Source organism: Piliocolobus tephrosceles, chromosome 19, assembly GCF_002776525.5.
Source record: "Piliocolobus tephrosceles isolate RC106 chromosome 19, ASM277652v3, whole genome shotgun sequence".
NCBI lineage: Eukaryota > Metazoa > Chordata > Mammalia > Primates > Cercopithecidae > Piliocolobus > Piliocolobus tephrosceles.
The window spans coordinates 1,836,097-1,858,336 of NC_045452.1; the positions used below are offsets into that span (position 1 = coordinate 1,836,097).

At 40.9% G+C, this 22,240-nt stretch overlaps 2 protein-coding genes across 13 annotated transcripts in view; one reads left to right on the forward strand and one right to left on the reverse strand.

Moving 5' to 3' along the window:
• The window catches only part of MICAL3 (microtubule associated monooxygenase, calponin and LIM domain containing 3), a 1,031,057-nt gene that overhangs the window by 799,702 nt on the left and 209,115 nt on the right, over nt 1-22,240 (reverse strand). The gene's annotated exons all lie outside the window — the stretch shown is intronic.
• BCL2L13 (BCL2 like 13) overlaps nt 1-22,240 on the forward strand; it is a 101,284-nt gene that overhangs the window by 57,864 nt on the left and 21,180 nt on the right. For 5 of the 12 annotated variants that reach the window (XM_026447120.2, XM_026447123.2, XM_026447121.1 and 2 more), the window contains 3 exons: nt 1,008-1,164; nt 7,663-7,732; nt 14,373-14,516. In XM_026447120.2, coding sequence (XP_026302905.1) covers nt 1,008-1,164; nt 7,663-7,732; nt 14,373-14,516 — 371 coding nt within the window. The remainder of the gene's footprint in view (nt 1-1,007; nt 1,165-7,662; nt 7,733-14,372; nt 14,517-22,240) is intronic. The other 7 variants (XR_003306713.2, XM_026447125.2, XM_026447127.2 and 4 more) reach the window with 4 other exon arrangements.

Below are 22,240 nucleotides of genomic sequence, written 5' to 3' on the forward strand. Positions count from 1 at the left end.
GGCTAATTTTTGTATTTTTAGTAGAGTCAGGGTTTCCCTATGTTGGTCAAGCTGGTCTCAAACTCCTGACCTCAGGTGATCTGCCCAGCTTTGGCCTCCCGAAGTGCTGGGATTACAGGCATGAGCCACTGCGCCAGGCCTTAATGTTTTGTATTTTTAGTAGAGATGTGGTTTTGCCATGTTGCCCAGGCTGGTCTCGAACCCCTGGACTCAAACCATCTGCACACCTCGACCTCCCAAAATGCTGGGATTACAGGCATGAGCCCCTGTGCACAGCTTGTGGTTCAACTTTTATATTTGTTTGTATAATCTTCATATAATAGTTTTAAAATTTATCCATGTGTAGTAATATTAAGGTTGAAAGTTTATTTTAATAAGGAAATGAGAGCAATAGATTCATCCTCTGAGGATGATTAGTGCCACTTTTATAAATGTAAAACAAAATCTTAAAAACAAAATTTTAAGAGAGGGATAATAGAGCCAGGAATTGCCTTTCATTTATCATTCTTGTTGGTCAGTAATCATAAACTAAATTGATTAGCTTATTATAACATGTCAGTTTCATTGTTTCTTTTCTCTTAAAAACTAAGCTTTTTCATTAAAACCTAAAAGAACCTCTAAATTTTTGACCTAACAGTGTTTACGCACCAACAAAGATTAATGTTCACAATGATTACCCGACCTTTTTAAGTGGCTGCTAATGATTAGCTTGTTCCTGACAGTGGGTGTCTTAATCCTGTGGCCTTTTATAGCACAACTTTTGATATTATTGTTTTTTTGTTTGTTTGTTTGTTTGTTTGTTTTTTGAGACGGAGTTTCACTCTTGTTGCCCAGGCTGGAGGGCAATGGCGTGATCTCGGCTCATCACAACCTCTGCCTCCCGGGTTCAAGCGATTCTCCTGCCTCAGGCTCCTGAGTAGCTGGGATTGCAGGCATGCACCACCACACCCGACTAATTTTATAGATATTGTTTATTATATTAGGTTTTTCTTTTGTCCTGTCTTCAGCCTTCACCAGCACAGGCTTTGACCGTCACACTTCTCCAGTGTTCAGCCCTGCCAATCCAGAAAGCTCAATGGAAGACTGCTTGGCCCATCTTGGAGATAAAGTGTCCCAGGAACTGAAAGAGCCTCTCCATACAGCATTGCAAATGCTCCTGAGCCAGTGAGTTACACTGCTGAGTGGGATGTGCTTCTTTAAGTAGGCTCTGGATCTCTCATGCGGCGCTGGATTGGTTAGGGCTGTGTTTTAGGTGAACAGTGTTAGGCTCTGGATCTCTCATGCAGCACTGGATTGGTTAGGGCTGTGTTTTAGGTGAACAGTGTCACTTCTTTCCTCAGTTTTCTTTACATTTTCTTCACTTGCTTTCCCAAAGCATCTTTGTGTTTTGAACTCCAGTTTTGCTTTATAGGAGTGATTTAGCTATTCCAACATAGATTTGTTAATTTGTATTTACATGTTGAGCTGTCAGGTTTCAACAAATGCTTTTACCAAGTTGTAAATACAAGTTACACTTCCCCTGACCACTTTTTACTGCTGTTTCCTCTAGTGGCGACATGAATATAATGACTCGGGTTTTGTGCATTTTAATGTGGGATTAACACTATATCTGTATTTTAGAATTCTGTATTTAACATAGTGTTGACCGGGTGCAGTGGCTCATGCCTGTAATCCCAGCACTTTGGGAAGCCAAGGTGGGCGGATCATGAGGTCAGGTGTTCAAGACCAGCCTGGCCAATATGGTGAAACCTCATCTCTACTAAAAATACAAAAATTAGCCGGGCGTGGTGGCGTATGCCTGTAGTCCCAGCTACTTGGGACACTGAGGGAGAAGGATCGCTTGACCCGGGAGGCAGAGGTTGCAGTGAGCCGAGATCGCACCACTACACTCCAACCTGGGTGACAGAGCAAGACTCCATCTCAGAAAACAAACAAACAAACAAAAAAAACCCCAAAAATTACATCTGTATCCCAGAAGTTGTTCAACTTGAGGGTTGCACATCTGCCCGTGGAACTGCTTCTACATTCTTACAGAAGGAACTTCTCTCCTAGCTATGGTTCTGACCATATTAAAGCTAAAGGCAAGAAGCTAGTAATAAGGAAAGTATTAGAACCAAATCATTTATTATAAATATTAAAAATCAGCCTGTAATCCCAGTACTTTGGGAGGCTGAGGCGGGGGCATCACTGGAGGTCAGGAGTTGGAGACCAGCCTGGCCAACATGGTGAAACCCCATCTCTAGTAAAAATAAAAAATTAGCTGAGCATGGTGGCAGGTGCCTATAATCCCAGCTACTCGGGAGGCTTAGGCAGGATTATCGCTTGAACCCAGGAGGTAGAGGCTGCAGTGAGCCAAGATCATGCCATTGCACTCCAACCTAGGTGACAGAGGGAGACTCCATCTGAAAGAAAAAAAAAATTTTTTTAAAATTTTAATGTAAGCAAAGTATATATCGATTACCATTTGTTAGAAGAAAGTAATTTGGGTTTTAGGAGAATTTGAATTTTTGCTGCATAGTATTGTGAAATGAGCAAATGTAAAAATACTAGTTATGCTTAAACAGTGAAATGAAATCGTATTTGGTAATCTCAGTACTTTGGGGGGTCCAGGCGGGAGGATGGCTTGAGGCCAGGAGTTGATGACCAGCCTGGGCAACATAGCCAGACCCTGCGTCTACAAAGCAATTTGTTAGAAAATTAGCCAGTGTGGTGGCATGTTCCTGTAGTCCCAGCCACTTGGGAGGCTGAGGTGGGAGGATCGCTTGAGCCCAGTAGTTTGAGGCTGCAGTGAGCTATGATCACACCACAGTGGCACTCCAGCCTGGGCAACGGAGCAAGACCTTGTCTCTAAAAATAAAAATTTAAAAAGTCGTATTTGGATTTTCTTAACCTAATATATAGTAAAACTTAAATATAAATGTGGAGAGAAGTATATGGGTGCTGGGAAATAAAACTTACACAGAAAATTTGGATATACAGCGGTTTTCAAAAAGTGTTCTATGGAGCCTTAGGCACTGAGGTGCTGCAGGGGTCCTGAAGAAGTGAGGAATAGTGAGTGGGTTGAGCTCATTAAGGCCTCTCCACTCTTCTTTCTCATTTATTTATTTATTTTAAATTGTTTGTAGAGACAGGGTCTCACTGCGTTGCCCAGACTAGTCTTGTAACTCCTGGTCTCAAGCAACTCTCCCACCTCAGCCTTCCCAAAGTGCTAAGATTACAGGTGTGAGCCATTGTGCTGTGCCTTATTTATTTATTTATTCTTCCACTCTTCTTAAACCAGAGCACGTGGACTTTCATATATTTTCTATTCTGAGGTTACATGTAAGACTTAAAGAAAGAAATTTGCTGCTTCGCTCCTCTCCCCACAAAAATGTAAAAGTTATCAGGACCAGGAGTAAAATAATGAAGTGAAAGGCGCAGACAAAAGAATCTTTTCCCTGGCTGGGCGTGGTGGCTCATGCCTATAATTCCAGCAAAAGGAAGCCGAGGCGGGCAGATCACGAGGTCAGGAGATCGAGACTATCCTGGCTAACACGATGAAACCCTGTCTCTACTAAAAATATTAAAAAATTAGCCCAGTGTAGTGGCGGGCACCTGTAGTCCCAGCCACTCAGGAAGCTGAGGCAGGAGAATGGTGTGAACCCGGGAGGCAGAGCTTGCAGTGAACTGAGATTGCGCCACTGCACTCCAGCCTGGGCGACGGAGTGAGACTCTTGTCTCAAAAAAAAAAAAAACGAAGAATCTTTTCCCAAATTTGATACAGACTTTGGCTTGGAGCAAACCATGTCACCCTTAATATTTTAATTCTCCATGTGTTAATTTTAACTTTATGGTATAGTATAAGCTCTTCAAAAAACAGTGGTATGTAACTTTTTTGAAGTTTTGTTTCTGAAGTCCTTTTTATGATCTATAGGAAAAAATTGATGTCTTCTCATGGCAAATTCTATTTAAAGGAGAATTGGCTTGGACGAGTGTTTATTTTTTTCCCAAATCTTGATAGAATTATTTTTGAAATTGGTTATGTATCAAAGTCAGGTCTCTTTTTTTTTTTTTTCAGAAATCTGTTTTTAGAAGTTTTAAGCTCTGTTACTTGTACCTTGAAAATAACTAATGAGGCCGGGCGCGGTGGCTCAAGCCTGTAATCCCAGCACTTTGGGAGGCCGAGACGGGCAGATCACGAGGTCAGGAGATTGAGACCATCCTGGTTATCATGGTGTAAACCCCGTCTCTACTAAAAAAATACAAACAAACCAGCCGGGCGACGTGGCGGGCGCCTGTAGTCCCAGCTACTCGGGAGGCTGAGGCAGGAGAATGGCGTAAACCCGGGAGGTGGAGCTTGCAGTGAGCTGAGATCCGGCCACTGCACTCCAGCCTGGGCGACAGAGCGAGACTCCGTCTCAACAACAACAAAAAAAACTAATGGATGATAAACTAGAAGTATTATAAAGGTTGAAGGCAATATTGTAGGTAGAAAATACAACTGATTCTTTCAAAAGGTTTTAATGTAGGAAGTTAATGCTGAACGCTTCTTACAGAACATCTGTTTCAAAAAGGTGTCCTGCCTCGCTCTTTTCTTCTTTGCTCTATTGTAATAAGTCACTAGGTAGGATTGGTTATTTAGCTACTTACTTTTGTATGTATTTGATTTCCTTTGAATGTTTTAATCTGCTGCATTTTTTTGTGCATATATGTCTGTGTATATAATGTTTCAAATCATGTTTAATTCAGAACGATGCTAAAATACTTTAGCCTGGTAGACAAACAACCAGTAAGGACTACTGTGACCCCCAGCAGCACCAAACAGTTCAGGAAAGGAAGTGAAGGGACTGATATATGCAAGTAAAGCTTCAGGGTGAATATAGGTAGGTAGACTGTGTAGTATCTGCTGAAGTTCAAGTTTTATACAAATCTGCTACTTAGCCCAAGGCATCTGAAAAGTACTAGGCTCACTTTAATGGGAAGGTGATGTCAGGAAGATAGTGTATGCTGTATATATTTCATTATTATAGAGGCCATCTCTGGTATCACATTTCCTTTCAGCATCACTGTAGTATTGATTTGAAACAGACTTAGGGGAAAGAATGATACCTGTGTCATCAGGATTCTTTTCTGAAATATCTGGACCAGTGCTGTTCAATGCAAGTCACATATAATGTAGTTTTAATATGTAATTAAAAACTAGCAGCCATGTAAAAAAGTAAAATGAAATTTAAAATTTTTAATATTTTATTTAGGGCCGGGCGCGGTGGCTCAAGCCTGTAATCCCAGCACTTTGGGAGGCCGAGACGGGCGGATCATGAGGTCAGGAGATCGAGACCATCCTGGCTAACACGGTGAAACCCCGTCTCTACTAAAAATACAAAAAACTAGCCGGGCGAGGTGGTGGGCGCCTGTAGTCCCAGCTACTCCGGAGGCTGAGGCAGGAGAATGGCGTGAACCCGGGAGGCGGAGCTTGCAGTGAGCTGAGATCCGGCCACTGCACTCCAGCCCAGGAGACACAGCAAGACTCCGTCTCAAAAAATAAAAATTAAAAATTTTAATATTTTATTTAGCTCAGTACATCTGAAATATTTCAACATGTCTTCAGTACAAAAAAATGCTGAGCTATCTTGATTGTTCTTTCTTCCTCATTGAAGTCTAGTGTGTATACTGTACCTTTAGCACACTGGCCACATTTCTAGTGCTCATTAGCCACGTGTGACATGGAGACATTGTCATGGCATGTGTCAGAATCTTAACTTGAAATGAAGTAGTGTAATGGCTTTGATACCAGATCTAACTGAGTGTGAATTCCTGCCTTGCTGCTTTCCAGCTATATGGGTTTGGGGTAATTTCTTAGCTTTTCTGAGCTTTGGTTTTCAAATATGTGATAATATGTAATATTAAAACCTAACATAATAGGCTAACAATAAGTGGTAGCTATTATCAATCTTAAATATTCTTAAACTAGGGAGGTCATAGGCCACAATGGTCAGAGCAGAAAAATGCCTTTGGGGTGGGATTTTAAAACCCTACAAAAGCAAGACTCCTTCTTTTCTTTCTTTTTCTTTTTCTTTTTTTTTAATTTGAGACGGAGTTTCGCTCTTGTTGCCCAGGCTGGAGTGCAGTGTCGCAGTCTTGGCTCAACTGCAACCTCTACCTCCTCAGTTCAAGCCATTCTCCTGCCTTAGCCTCCTAAGCAACTGGGATTATAGGCACATGCCACTACGCCAGGTTAATTTTTGTATTTTGTTTTCTAACTTTTGTATTTTTAGTAGAGATGGGGTTTTGTCATGTTGGTCAGGCTGGTCTTGAACTCCTGACCTCAAGTGATCCACCTGCCTTGGCCTCCCAAAGTGTTGGGATTACAGGCGTGAGTCACTGCACCCAGCCCATTCTTTCTTACGTGTTTGTTAATATTTTGCCCAAAGGGAGGGAAGGTAAATTTTTAATCTGTTAATTTTTAATTAATAGATTTTAATTAATTTTAAATCTATTATCTGAGCAATTGATGCCTTCATATGTTAATTGGTCCCAAGTCTTTTGTTTTTAAAATTTATGCATGAAACCGTGCTTAAAATAAAGTACTTGAAGTACTTTCTTTATACTCAAGAAATGAGTGAGTGTTATCAATGATTCGAGTTTTGGGTATGACTAGGACTTACATAGAAATAATTAGAAAGGCTTATCTCTCTACCCTGGTATCATAATAATCCAAGTTAAAAATAGGACTCCAGCTCGGGGTGGTGGGACAGGCCTGTAATCCCAGCTGGCCCTGAGGCTAAGGTGGGAGGTATCAGTTGAGCCCAAGGAGTTTGAGACCAGCCTGGGCGATGTAGGTGACTCCATTTCAAAAAAAAAACAGTTTTTTTTTTCTTGAGATGGAGTCTCACGCTGTCACCAGGCTGAAGTGCAGTGGTACGATGTTGGCTTACTGCAGTCTCCGCCTCCCTGGTTCAAGTGATTCCCCTGCCTTAGCCTCCCGAGTAGCTGGGACTATAGGCACACACCACCACGCCTGGCTAATATTTTGTATTTTAGTAGAGACGGAGTTTCACCATGTTGGCCAGGATGGTCTTGATCTCCTGACTTCGTGATCCACCCACCTTGGCCTCTCAGAGTGCTGGGATTACAGGCATGAGCCACCGTGCCTGGCCCAAAAAATTTTTTTTTAATTAAAAATTTAAAAATTGGACTCAATTTATTGCGATATTGATTTCAACTCTTGTCTCCTCTATATGAAAAGTCTTCCAGTGACATGTCTCTTTAGTTTTAAAATATTTTAGATTTTTTGCCTTTAAGAAAAGTTAAAATTCTGGTTTTCATTGTACTTACGAGATAATTTTTATTTGTTATTATTTTATCCTGTATTAATAATTCAGGTATTTATTTGCAGCATAAAAATCCTATCCTTTAAGTTCCAAGCAGTTACAAAAAAATTACTAGAATATACATTTATCTTGTTATGTTATTAACTATTTCCCAAGCATGTATCACGGCTTATAGAATGCTTGAAAAAAGTGCATACCAGTGTGAAAAGCCACATCTTGTACAAAACAGTATGTTGAATAATCCTTGTCACTTTAGCAAAAAGTTCAACAGAGTAGTGACTGTATATTTATTCATCTGGAAATACAGAATTTTCCTTCTTTGTGACACAGACTTTTAAAAAAATCTCTACAGGCCAGTGACATATCAGGCATTTCGGGAATGTACACTGGAGACCACAGTTCATGCCAGCGGCTGGAATAAGGTATCATCACAATGATCTTTTCTCTTAAAAGATTTTAGTGTGTTAATGATAAGATATAGGAGGAATTGCTAGCATCATGCAGCAGAAAACTGTTAGAGCTCGTACTTTAATGCGCAAATCTATGTTAAGTGGATATTTTTGGTTAAATAACTGGTTTTTTGATTAATGCTGCAAGGTTCTGCTTGGCTCAAAATTATGGTCCTGTAGTATGGCCCCTTCCTTTCTGTCCCAATTTTCCCATCATTTCTTCATTTCTCTGTGTTAGACATGCCATTTATCTCCAGAAGGTTATATATTTATTAACACGTGATTGTGTTTGGGGAAGAAGAATAAAGACTTCACTTGGGAGGTAGCCTCTTCCTGTTCTCTCAGATGAATAATACCATTGATGTTTTATAACTTACAGTGTCTCGTGTCACATACCATTTGAGCATCCCAACCATCCTTTGCAGAAGACAGAATAGATTTTATTATTATTTAGCTAGTTAGGTAGGTAATCAGAAAGAAAATTTCAATGACTTGCCTAGAATCCCTTGACCAGTAAATATTGGAACCAACACTAGAACTAAGATCTGATTCTAGCTTCTGTTTTTTCCACTGTACATATTGCTTATCTACTATCTTAGACTGTATTATCTGCTTAGCACCTTGAGAAGGCAGGGTGTAGGGGGATGCAGTATGGGGTGGCTCAGTGCAATATGAGAAAGAAGGGCAGCCCTGAGGGATACAGTGCTGGAGATGAGAAAATTCAGGACTGTTACTGTTACAGACACCTACCTCTATGCAGAATTGTCTGTCATGAGTCAGACATGTGACCTTATGTACCTAATTGATGTATATTAGATACATAACCAAACTTGTTTCAGATTTTAGCTTTGCCATGGACAGGATGTATGTCTGTGGGCAGGTTCTCTTTAAAAAAAAAAAAAAAATTTTGGCCGGGTGCGGTGGCTCATGCCTGTAATCCTAGCACTCTGGGAGGCCGAGGCGGGCGGATCACCTGAGGTTGGGAGTTCACAACCAGCCTGACCAACATGGAGAAACCCCGTCTCTACTAAAAATACAAAATTAGCCGGGCATGATCGTACATGCCTGTAGTCCCAGCTACTCAGGAGGTTGAGACAGGAGAATCGCTTGAACCTGGGAGTCGGAGGTTACAGTGAGCCAAGATTGCACCATTGCATTCCAGCCTGGGCAACAAGAGTGAAACTCCGTCTCAAAGAAAAAAAATTTTCAACTTTTATTTTAGATTCAGAGGACATGTATGTGCAGGTTTGTTTTAGGAAGGTCTCTGAATCTTAGTTTTCTCATTTGTGAAATGGGAAACAATAATACTAGCCTCGTAAGTTTTATTAGAATTAAATGAGATGATAAATGTTCAGTACTTATTAAGCATATTATCAGGCACCATAGTAAAGCTCAGTAAACAGCAGCTATTAGCTTTAACACGTGGTACCTTATTCTCAAGTGGTCACTATTAATAGAATATTAGTATGTTACCTATCGGTACATAATTTGTTAAGATATCTATTTGCCTTGATTTTTGGAATAAGAGAAAATATTCTCTCTGATACAGACATTTGAAATAGATTTATTTTATTTATTTATTTTTGAGATGGAGTCTAACTCTGTCGCCCAGGCTGAAGTGCAGTGGCATGATCTTGGCTCACTGCAGCCTCCACCTCCCAAGTTCAAGCAGTTCTCCTCCTTCAGCCTCCCGAATAGCTGGGATTATAGGTACCCGCTACCATGCCCAGCTAATTTTTGTATTCTCAGTAGAGATGGGGTTTCACTGTGTTGACCAGGCTGGTCTCGAACTCCTGACCTTGTGATCCACCACTTACTTCAACCTCCCAAATTGCTGGGATTACAAGTGTGAGCCACTATGCCCAGCCTTTTTGTTGTTGTTGTTGGAGTCTTGCTTTGTTGCCCAGCCTGGAGTACAGTGGTGCAATCTCGGCTCACTGCAGCCTCTGCCTCCCGGGTTCAAGCAGTTCTCCTGCCTCAGCCTCCCAAGTAGCTGGGCTTGCAGGTGCCCACCATTACACCCAGCTAATTTTTGTACTTTTAGTAGAGATAGGGTTCGCCATGTTGGCCAGGCTGGTCTCAAACTTCTGACCTCAGGTGATCTGCCTGCGTTGTCCTACCAAAGTGCTGGGATTACACGCATGAGCCACCCTACCCAGCCTGAAATATATTTTATAAAGGGCTGGATGCAGTACAGTAGCTCACACCTGTAATCTCAGCACTTTGGGAGGCCGAGGCGGGATGGGATGATCGCTTGAGCCCAGGAGTTCGAGACCAGCCTGGGCAACATAGCAAGACCCTGTCTCTTAAAAAAAAAAAAAGCCAGACATGGTGGTGCGCACCTGTATTCTGAGCTATTTGGGAGGCTGAGGTGGGAGGATGGCTTGAGCCTAGGAGGTGGAGGTTGCAGTGAGCCGAGATCGTGCCACTGTATTCTAGCCTGCACAAAAGCGCCAGACTGTTTCAGAAAAAAAAGAAAAGAGGCCGGGTGTGGTGGCTCAAGCCTGTAATCCCGGCACTTTGGGAGGCCGAGACGGGTGGATCACGAGGTCAGGAGTTCAAGACCATCCTGGCTAACACGGTGAAACCCCGTCTCTACTAAAAAATACAAAAATAAAAACTAGCCAGGCGAGGTGGCAGGCGCCTGTAGTCCCAGCTACTCGGGAGGCTGAGGCAGGAGAATGGTGTAAACCTGGGAGGCGGAGCTTGCAGTGAGCCAAGATCCGGTCACTGCACTCCAGCCTGGACGACAGAGCGAGACTCCGTCTCAAAAAAAAAAAAAAAAGAAAAAAAGAAAAGAAAGCCCATACCTATTAGTAGTCACTCCACGTATTAGTAGTTACTCCCCATTTCCTTTCCTGCTCCTACCAGCCCCCGGCAACAATGACTGTACTTTCTGTCTTAATGAATTTGTCTGTTCTGGACATTTCAAATAAATGGAGTAAATAATATGTTCCTGAAGTCTCTTTTAATATGTAGACTTATCCTCCCTCTTTTTTTCCTCTCTTGAATTTAGTTACAAGTTATTTTTCCTGTAAAATTTTCTAATTTCTGGATTTTTTTGACTATATCACTGAGATATCACTTAACATGTTCTTCTGTGTCTGTATTTCCTTCCTGATCAGATTCAGGTTCAATCTTTTTGGCAAGAATACCTAATGGGTGGTTTTATCTGTTTCCTATTGCATCACACTGGGTGACATATAATATCTGGTTGTCTCTTACACTGTATTTTGAAGCACACAAATCAAAGACAAACCTAATCAGTGAATTTGGTACAGATAAAATTTGTAGAATATGATTTTTATTAGAACTGTTAAGTCACAGAAGGATTAAATAGATTGGTGGAGCAAAATATGTCACTGTTATCATAAATATTCATTGTAATGAAAGGGACTCTCAGAGCTGTAAGTTAGTACGCTTCATTTCTATACCAAGCAAGCTCATATATTTAATCAAAGGATAATGTCACTGAATTTAAGTAGGTCTAACCTGTTAAAGAGACCACATAGTGTTTGAAAAGATGTCAGGAGATTAAATAAGTGTGTGGATAAAGGTAAGCCAGTGGAGGTAATCTGTTTTGATGGCCAAAAATACTTTAGCATTTCATTGCAAAAACAGTTGAAGAAAAAAAAAATTATATATGATGTGGGCATTACTGTTATCCAGTAAGGAAATGACTTTTGAGAAAGAATCAAAGATAAAACTGTTTGCTGACTTTTTAGACCTAGACATGTGAATCGTGGGTTCTTCTAGGAGTGGATGCCTGGGGATCTAGTTTTCTTTTAACATTTAAAAAAATAATATGGGAGGGAAGAGTCCAAAAAAAATCAGTTGTGCAGATTATGTAAAATTCTTGTGGATGGTAAAATGTCAAATTGATGGAGGTCAGTTGTAGAATTAACTCATGGAGCTTTGTGTGTAGGATTATGTGTAAATCCTCTTAGGATTTAGCTGCTTAAAGACAATCTAAATGGTACAGTGGCCTTGGACGTCATCATACAGGTCCCTGAAGATGGCATGCCAAATAGGTAAGCCTGGTATATGGTAGTCATTTAATAACTATATGAGGAATGAAGGGAAAAAAAACGAGTCATCTGACATAGCATGTACCACCAAGAAGCGTATTACCAACCACATAGAAAATGACCATCCTGAAAAATGACGTTTCTGCACTGTGGTTACTGCGTTTCAAGAAAGATATTGGAATAGGGAAGATCCAGAAAAGGGAACTGAAGTGATCAAATGGATCACTTTGCATTGCAGTGGAGCAATGGCCATATGAAAAAGAGAATAAGAGAGTGGTGGATTTCAGACTGGAAGTCTAGTGAGTGAGGCTTTTCACTCCTCTTCCAGGAGTGAAAGAGAATTGCAGATTTATCACTGGATTCTTACATAGTAAAACTAGGGTGTCTGCTTTTCGATATATGAAAGAGTTAAATTTGGAACAAATAAAACTTAGTGGTATTTTGTATAACAAGCATAAAATATTTGCAACTCATTTCCCCAAGAGGTAATAGAGCTTAAATATGAATAACTTTAAAATGTTATATTATCATGGATTATTATGGGAAATTAGAATGTTTTGAAGTCCAGGACATCCCAGGCCTTTAAGTTGATACACAGATTAGCACCACTGGTTCATAAGCCACTCCTTACCTGCTGCTACCCACGGCAAAATATAAACAGTTTTTTGTTTGTTTGTGTAGTAGTATAAGTTTTCTTATTGTGGAAATGCCTAATGTGTTCTTCTTTATAGCCCTATACTACTCCATCAGTGTTAAGAAGGAGTTTTCAATATATTTTGGGCTGGAGCGCCTTTACAATGTGAAGAAGTAAAGACATTATGTGTTCACTGCATTCTTCCTTTCCGATTTTGATAGAGATTCCCCCAGGGCTGCTTTCTTTTCCTTTCTTTAGAAGCCAAGGAATGTTAGTTTGAAATATAAAACTCATTGTTTTTTGTTTGTCCTCCTGCAGAAGTATTTTGTCGTCCCTCAGTTATTTCCTTGGTAGTCTACTAACAAGGAACTGGAATTGGTTTCATTTCCTTTTGCATTCCTTTTCCAGGCATATGGACCTCTTGATGTTTTAGACAAAACAGACTGCATGCAGATGGCTACCTGAATACTTAGTTTTTTTCAATATGCATTTTTTTTTTTTAAAGGAAGACAGGGACTCTAGTTAGTTTCTGTTGTAATTTTTGACAACTTTTAAGTGTTGAGCCACATGGATATTAGGTGTAGATTGTAATGGCATCTTTTTTGTTTGACTTTTGATGAGTTTTGCAAGATAGCTCTTAATTTTTAAAAGTTCTTATTTCCAAATAATAAAAGCACTTGGTACAAAGTACAAAAAAGTACAGAAAGATATGCTTTGAAAAATAAAAGTTTTCTCTCATCCTTGTTGCCAGTCACCTAGTTCCTTTTAGGCAACCAGTATTACCAGTTTCTTGCGAATTTTTCTGGAGATACTGTAGGATTATATAAACATATATGTTTGTATATGTTTTTATTACACAAATGGTACTATGTATTCTTCTATAACTTGCCTTTTTTCACTTAAAGTAAATCCTGGTGTTTGGGTAGTAAGCGATCTAAGTCTTTTTAACAGCTGCATATTTTACTGGATGATGATAATTTATTTAACTAGTCCCTGTTGGGTTGTTTTTCTAGTTTTCTGCAATTATAAATAATGCTTCAGGCTGGGCACAGTGGCACAAGCCCATAATCCCAGCACTTTGGGAGGCTGAGGTGGGCAGGTCACTTGAGGCCAGGAGTTTGAGACCAGCCTGGCCAACATGGTGAAACCCGGTCTCTACTTAAAATACAAAAATTAGCCAGGCATCATGGTGGACACTTGTAATCCCAGCTACTTAGGAGGCTGAGCAGAGAATTGCTTGTACCTGGGAGGCGGAGGCTGCAGTGAGCTGAGATTGCGCCACTGCCTGGGCCAAAGAGCAAGACTCCATCTCAAAAAAAAAAGAAAGAAAAAGAAAAAAGAAATTAATAATGCATCAATGAATTTCTTTCTATATATGTTATTTCTCACACACACATACAGGCACACACATGCCTAATTCTTTTTTTTTTTTTTTTTTTTGAGACGGAGTCTCGCTCTGTCACCTGGGCTGGAGTGCAGTGGCCGGATCTCAGCTCACTGCAAGCTCTGCCTCCCGGGTTCACGCCATTCTCCTGCCTCAGCCTCCCGAGTAGCTGGGACTACAGGTGCCAGCCACCTCGCCCGGCTAGCTTTTTGTATTTTTATAGCAGAGACGGGGTTTCACCTTGTTAGCCAGGATGGTCTTGAACTCCTGACCTCGTGATCCGCCCGTCTCGGCCTCCCAAAGTGCTGGGATTACAGGCTTGAGCCACCGCGTCCGGCCACACATGCCTAATTCTTTTCAATAACTGTTTCTACCTCCCTATATTATAAAACCTACATGCAGTATTCACAAAAGTCCTAATAGAAGTTACTGTTTTATTTCCTTTATATAATGAAAATAAAATACCTTAATGATGCATTTAAGTATCATTTTCTAGTAGTTGAACATATAAAACACATTATAAGAATTTCAATGTGGTTTTTTCATTCTCTCATCTTTGCATTGAAGATTTTGGTGCCTCTGGTTTTGCTACGACACATGCTTTTGGAATTGACAAGACGTGGTCAAGAACCTTTGAGTGCACTGCTGCAGTTTGGCGTGACATACCTGGAGGACTATTCGGCAGAGTACATCATTCAGCAAGGTGGCTGGGTATGAGCTGTTATATAAAAAATATTTTCTTGAGAAAAAATTAGGTTCGTTGTTGTTGTTTTGCTTAAGAGATGGGTTCTTGCTGTGTTGCCCGGGCTGGAGTGCAGTGTCTAATTGCAGACACTATCATGCAGGCTTCAGTCTCAAACTCCTGGGCTTAAGTGATCCTGCCTCAGGTTCTGAATAGCCAGGAGCACAGGCTGGGACTATAGGTGCCCACCACTGTGCCGTGCTCTATCCTATTTTTTGATATGTAATTATTATTATTCAGTTTGGTTGTTTTCAAATTTTCCTTATATGTTCTTTGACCCTTGAATTACTTGGAAATTATTTTTTAATTTCCAAATATTTACAGGTTTAAAAATTTTCTTTTCAATTACTAATTTAATTCTGTTTCATCAGAAAGCACGGCCATCATGGCATTGAAACTTGAGTTATGGCCTACTATCATGATCAGTTTTAAAGAATATATATATATAGGGCTGGGCGCAGTGGTGCACATCTGTAATCCCAGTGCTTTGGGAGGCTGAGGTGGGTGAATCACCTGAGGTCAGGAGTTCAAGACCAGCCTGGTCAACATGACGAAACCCTGTCTGTACAAAAAAATACAAAAAAATTAACCAGGTATAGTGGCATGTGCCTGTAATCCCAGCTACTCAGGAGGCTGAGGCAGGAGAATCACTTGAACCTGGGAGGCAGAGGTTGCAGTGAGCCAAGATAGCGCCACTTCACTCCAGCCTGGGCAACAGAGCAACAACAACAACAACAGCAAATGTATATCTATATTTATTTTTTTTATGCGTGTTTCAGGAGAACATATATTCTCTAATTGTTGGTGCAGAGGTCTGTACGTGTCCATTCACATTTAATCAGTCTTAATAATTATGTATTTTAAATCTTTCAGTCATTTCCAATTTTTTTGTCTAATTATTTGCTAAGAGAGACATGTTCAGATTTGTTACTATGGTGGTAGATTTTCCATTTTCCCTTTAGTTCTGTCAGTTGTAGGTGACTAAAAGTTGTAATTATCAACCCTTGGTGAATTGAATGTTGTATTATTACAGTTATGGACTTTGTCTCTAGAAATGTTTTTTGTCCTAAAATCTATTTTTTTCTTTCTAAATAATCTAGCCCAAAATGTCAAATATCCCTTTGATATTAAAGGATATCTTTAATTTCTCTCAATAATACTTGGTAGTTTTAAATGTAGAGGTATTGTACAATATGGGCTTCCTTCCACATCGTACTTGAAATGTACTTATTTCTGTTTTTGTTTTTAAAATATTTATTATTTTTTTTTAAAATAAAAAGAGACAGGGTCTTTCTCTGTTGCCCAGTGATCACAAACTCCTGAGCCTAAGCAGTCTTCCTGCCTTGGCCTCCCAAAGTGCTAGGATTAGAGGTGTGAGCCACCGCGCCCGGCTGTGTTTATTTTTTAACAGTAGTTAAATAGTTTGGATGAACCATATTTTTTTTAAACTTTCCTGAAGGAGTGAAGACTGTTTGAAATCCTTCTGTATTAAAAATGACATTAATGAAAATTCTTGCCAAATAAATGTATATGCTCAAGACCTGATTATAGCTTCTGGTTAGGATTTCATGTCTTCTTACTTAGCTGAACTGAACCTTCTCTCCCTTCCTCCCTCTCTTCCTCTCTCTTCTTATTCTTTTTTTTTTTCTTTTTTTTTTGACGGAGTCTTGCTCTGTCGCTAGGCTGGAGTACAGTGGCACAATCTCGGCTCACTGCAACCTCCGCCTCCTGAGTTCAAGCGATTCTCATGCCTCAGCCTCCCGAGTAGCTGGGACTACAGGCGCCCGCCACCTCGCCCTGCTAATTTTTGTGTTTTTAGTAGAGACGGGGTTTCACCATGTTGACCAGGATGGTCTGAATCTTTTGACCTCGTGATCTGCCCGCCTCAGCTTCCCAAAGTGCTGGGATTACAGGCATGAGCCACTGTGCCCGGCCCCTCCTCTTATTCTTTAAAATATCAGTATATCCATCCCAGCATTTGTATCTATATTTTATCTTTTTATTTCAATTTGTCTTGTTCCAAGCAGTCATTCATCATTCAGCCATGTATTGAGCACCTGCTGCATACTGTGCCCTGTTCTAGGTTCTCAGTAGAAAGCTGTCAGCAGAGCGTTTCCTTGACCCGAGATAGGTGACACTCTAATGGAGAGAGACCGCAGTGAAGATGTGTAGTGTATCTTCATACACTACAGGGAGTTACGTGCTGTGACAACAACGCAGGGAGACGCATGATATAGGGGTCAGAGTTTTTATATTACTCAGGGGAGGCTGCACTGAGGAAGTGACATTTATTTGGACTTCACTCATCTCCTTGGGTTAATTTCACTGTTCATCATTTTAGTCTTTTCCATTCTTGCTCTGGGGTTTTTTTCTTTCTTTCTTGGGCCTAGAAATATTTTTAAGCTGGGCACGGTGGCTTATGCCTGTAATCCCAACACTTTGGGAGGCTGAGGTGGGCGGATCATGAGGTCAGAAGATTGAGACCATGGTGAAACCCCAACTCTACTAAAAATACAAAAAATTGGCCAGGTGCGGTGGCAGGTGCCTGTGGTCCCAGCTACTCAGGAGGCTGAGGCAGGAGAATGGTGTGAACCCAGGAGGTGGAGCTTGCAGTGAGCCGAGGTCGAGATTGCGCCACTGCACTCTAGCCTGGGCTACAGAGTGAGACTCTGTCCCCCCCCCAAAAAAAAAAAGAAATGTTTTTTAAGTTTACTTGTTGTAATTTGCTCAACAGTCAGTGATTCCGTAGAGAGAGTACTTTTCATAAAGTATGCTCCTCATCATTGTTTTTTAGCCACTGTGCATCTGAGGGTTTGAGTTAATTTTTAAAATGTGTAAATTTAATTACTATGGATACTAGTATCGAACATACTAAGTTTATGTGCTTGGCAAATGCTTACTGAAGAAAATCCTGAGCATTTGTCTTAGGAAAATAAAAATATTTTTTGAGCTGTTCTTAAAAATAAGAATTGTGACAATTTATTGTTATTGTTGTCTTCCTACTTTAATACTTTTTAAAACCATTTGCCAGTGTAGTGTATGGTTTGTGTGATAGCCCTATCACTCTGACCCCTATATCATGCGTCTCCCTGCGTTGTTGTCACAGCACGTAACTCCCTGTAGTGTATGAAGATACACTACACATCTTCACTGCGGTCTGTCTCCATTAGAGTGTCACCTATCTCGGGTCAAGGAAACGCTCTGCTGACAGCTTTCTACTGAGAACCTAGAACAGGGCACAGTATGCAGCAGGTGCTCAATACATGGCTGAATGATGAATGACTGCTTGGAACAAGACAAATTGAAATAAAAAGATAAAATATAGATACAAATGCTGGGATGGATAGATATTTTAATCCCAGGTTAACTGTCACTTATCCCATATGGCGCTTTACAACAAAGGAAGAAAAATGCAGGAAATATTATGCACTCCTTTCTCGACTTTCAGTTTTATGACGATGTACATCCAGGTTTGTTTGGTGATTGTAATTTGTTACAGAGAAAGTAAAGTATATTATTCAACTCCAGTATCTGTGCAAAAAGAAAGGATCTGCTGCCTGGATAACTAGTTCATTAATACTTCTTTTTTTTTTTTTTTTAAACAGTCTTACTCTGTCATCCTGGCTTGAGTGCAGGGGCACAATTGCAGCCCACTGCAACCTCTGCCTCCCAGGTTCAAGCTATTCTTGTGCCTCAGCCTCCTGAGTAGCTGAGTTTACAGGTGTGTGCCACTATGACCAGCTACTTTTTGTATTTTTAGTAGAGATAGAGTTTCGCCATGTTGGCAGGTTGGTCTCAAACTCCTGACCTCAGGTGATCCACCCGCCTAGGCCTCCCAAAGTGCTGGGATTACAGGCGTGAGCCACTGCACCTGGCCTTCATTAATATTTCAAATGTGTTTTATCTCTAAATTTGAATGTCCAATCTGTATTTCACATTGTTCAGTCTAAGCTCTCCATTTGCTTGTGTTTAAGATATTAGGCTGGGTGCAGTGGCTCATGCCTATAATCCCAGCACTTCGGGAGGCCGAGGTGGGCAGATCACCTGAGGTCAGGAGTTTGAGACCACCCTGGCCAACATGGTGAGACCCCATCTCTACTAAAGATACAAAAATTATCTGGGTGTGATGGCAAGCACCTGTAATCTCAGCTACTTGGGAGGCTAAGGCAGGAGAATTGCTTGAACTAGGGAGACAGAGATCTCAGTGAGCCGAGGGAAACGAGTGAAACTCAGTCTCCAAAAAAAAAACAACCACCACCAAGAAACTGCTTTTTTTTTTTTTTGAGATGGAATCTCGCTCTGTCGCCCAGGCTGGAGTGCAGTGGCATGATCTCAGCTCACTGCAAGCTCCGCCTCCCGGGTTCATGCTATTCTCCTGCCTCAGCCTCCTGAGTAGCTGGGACTACAGGCGCCCACCACCACGCCCAGCTAATTTTTTGTATTTTTAGTAGAGACAGGGTTTCACCGTGTTAGCCAGGATGGTCTCAATCTCCTGACCTTGTGATTCGCCCTTGTTGGCCTCCCAAAGTGCTGGGGTTACAGGCGTGAGCCACCGCGCCTGGCCAATATTGTTTTTTTTTGTTTTGTTTTTAATGCCAGTTGGTGAAAATGTATCCGGTGACATAAGCTGTCAACGTGAATCTCCTTAAGATACTTTGTGTTGAACATTACATTGACAGCTCTTAAAACCCTTCCAGAAGAGAATCATTTGACCACATGATACTGCTTGTCTGTTATGTAAAGCCTGTGGTATGATTTCCACGGGGAATGTATTTGTCTTTAGTCACTTGAACACAACATCAAGTGAAACAAACTGCCTACTTCTCAAAGTGCGGCTGCTTTTGAAAACCTGCAGCAGAGGAGGTGGTGCCAGCAGCCATAATCTGTTGGATTAATGGAGTGATAGCACATTGTCAGGAACAGGCAGGCTTTGGACATACAGATTTGAAGGAGAAAAATAATATTTTGGGCCGGGCGCGGTGGCTCAAGCCTGTAATTCCAGCACTTTGGGAGGCCGAGACGGGTGGATCACAAGGTCAGGAGATTGAGACCATCCTGGCTAACACGGTGAAACTCCGTCTCTACTAAAAAATACAAAAAGCTAGCTGGGCGAGGTGGCAGGCGCCTGTAGTCCTAGCTACTCAGGAGGCTGAGACAGGAGAATGATGTAAACCCGGGAGGCGGAGCTTGCAGTGAGCTGAGATCCGGCCACTGCACTCCAGCCCAGGCGACAGAGCAAGACTCTGTCTCAAAAAAATAAATAAATAAATAAATAATAATAATAATAATATTTTGTTTTCTGAATTATTAGCAGAAATGTCTAGGACTTAGAGACAGTGTCTTTCCTTGTTACCGTGGCTGGAGTACAGTGGCATGATCATAGCTCACTGCAGCCTCAACTTCCTGGGCTTGTGATCCTCCCACCTCAGCCTCCCTTAGTAGCTGGTACCACAGGTGTGCATGCACTACCACACTTGGCTTATTTTTTGCAGAGAGAGGGTTTCACTATGTTGCCCAAGCTGGTCTCAAACTCCTGGCCTCAAGCAATCCTCCCTCCTTGGCCTCCCAAAATGCTGGGATTGCAGGCATGCACCACCTTGCCCAGCCTGTTTTCTCTTTCTACCTTGTTTTTTTTTCACTCTGCCTTTTTACTCAGCGAATGATGAATTGAGAAAAGGATTAGAAATCACAAGATTTGTTTCTTTTTTTTTTTTGCGACAGTCTTGCTCAGTCGCCCAGTCTGGAGTGCAGTGGCATGATCTCGGCTCACTGCAAGCTCCGCCTCCCGGGTTCCCGCCATTCTCCTGCCTCAGCCTCCCCAGTAGCTGGGACTACAGGCGCCCGCTGCCACGCCCGGCTAATTTTTTGCATTTTTAGTAGAGACGGGGTTTCACCGTGTTAGCCAGGATGGTCTTGATCTCCTGACCTCATGATCCGCCCGCCTCGGCCTCCCAAAGTGCTGGGATTACAGGCGTGAGCCACCGCGCCCGGCCAAGATTTGTTTCTTGCCCCAGCTCTGCTATATACTAGCCCTGTGTTTTGGAAGGATTCGTTTAACTTCTCTGAACCTCAGTTTCAACTACAAAAAGAGAATAGCTTCTCTATCTCACAAAATAATGATGTGAAAATGTTTTGTGAAAGTATTACATTTTTACAAATGCAGGTTTTCACATGTGTCTCTGAAGAGTGTGGGTTTTTTTTCCTTCTCCTTAAGTCTGATCACCGTTTCCTCTTAGTTTCAGTTCTGACTTTTATTTGCCCTGCAGCCCAGTGAGGGCATAGACTGGTTCATGTGCTGTGATTCTCCCTGAGTCATCCTTGCTCCCTCCCTCCTCATTCTCTTTCATTTCCTGGGCTTGTGTTGCTACGTTGGAAGTAAGTCTGTCTCCTGGAAAGGGCAGAGCAAGTCCACTGTGGTAAGGCTTGTATTTTACTTTCTCCGTCGTCACATGCTAAATACTTCCTATGAAAGATTTGCTTTTAGATTACATAAAAGATTATTGGAGGAAATGTCATCTAATATCTATTGTAGTATTTAAGTATTTTGAATAAAATTAATCTTTGTCATTTTCTTTTGACATGAAGCTTCTGATTTTAGAATAGGTTTTTGTTTGTTTAATCTAAGATGTTTAAAGACTATCTCTTGGAAGCTTTTAGGTTAATAATTTGTTAGAATAGTTTTCATATTGTGGGAGGTGGCACAAAGGAGATGATCTGAAATTAATGAAGTGGGTTGCAGCTAAAATCAATTTAGTAAGAGTAAGTACTGTTTTGGGAAATCTGCCTGCTGTATATGAGGGTGTGGATGTTTACTGTGTTATACTCTGAAACGTATTTTTTGTGGATCTTCCTCATCATGTTGGGTGGAAAATTACTTCTGTGTAATTTCTTCAACACAGTCCATTTTCTTATTTTAGGTTAATAGTGATCTGAGAGGCATTTGGTTATAAGGGTCTAAAGCAGTGATCTGTTGACATTTTGTAACTTCGAGGGCTCAAAGGGCTCAAAAATTATTTTTGAGCCCTCGAAGTTACAAAATGTCAGTGGAGCCTTTGTGTCTTTTATGTCAGTGGAGCCAAAGGGATGGATACTCCCAACATGACAGATATTTTGTATTAACAATGATTTAGATTGTCAGAATCCTTCTAAGGCTACTTGTAGATGTTTTTCTAATATAAGTTGTAATTAGTGTATTATCCAAAACAGCTCTTTTTCTTGACAGATAGATATATACAGTCTGAGAAGTAATGATAGAGGTTTGTTGGCATAAATCTTAAGGGAAAATGAGTCCTTAGACAAGTTTACCAATATAGATGGGCTTTGGAATTTTGCCAAAGCTTCTTCAGCTAGAAAAGTTCATAGGAGCTCAGTGCAGCAGCAGCTATGTCTCAGAAGGTAAAATATTGCTTGAGGTGGCAGAATAATTTGTAATTGATGTGACCCCCTGCCCCCACCAAAAAAAAAGTGAAACAAAAAAATTTAGACATCATGATGCAGCCAATTTTTCTAATAGTTCTTTGAGCGATTGTCAGCCTGATTTTTACTTAGTTCCTACCACCAAAGTAATGTTTGCATTTTATTTTATATTTATTTTGATATATTCCTTTACTTAGTTTTTTACTTAGTTCCTACCACCAAAACAAAGTTGTATTTGTATTTTATTTTACATTTATTTTGATATATTCCTTTTATC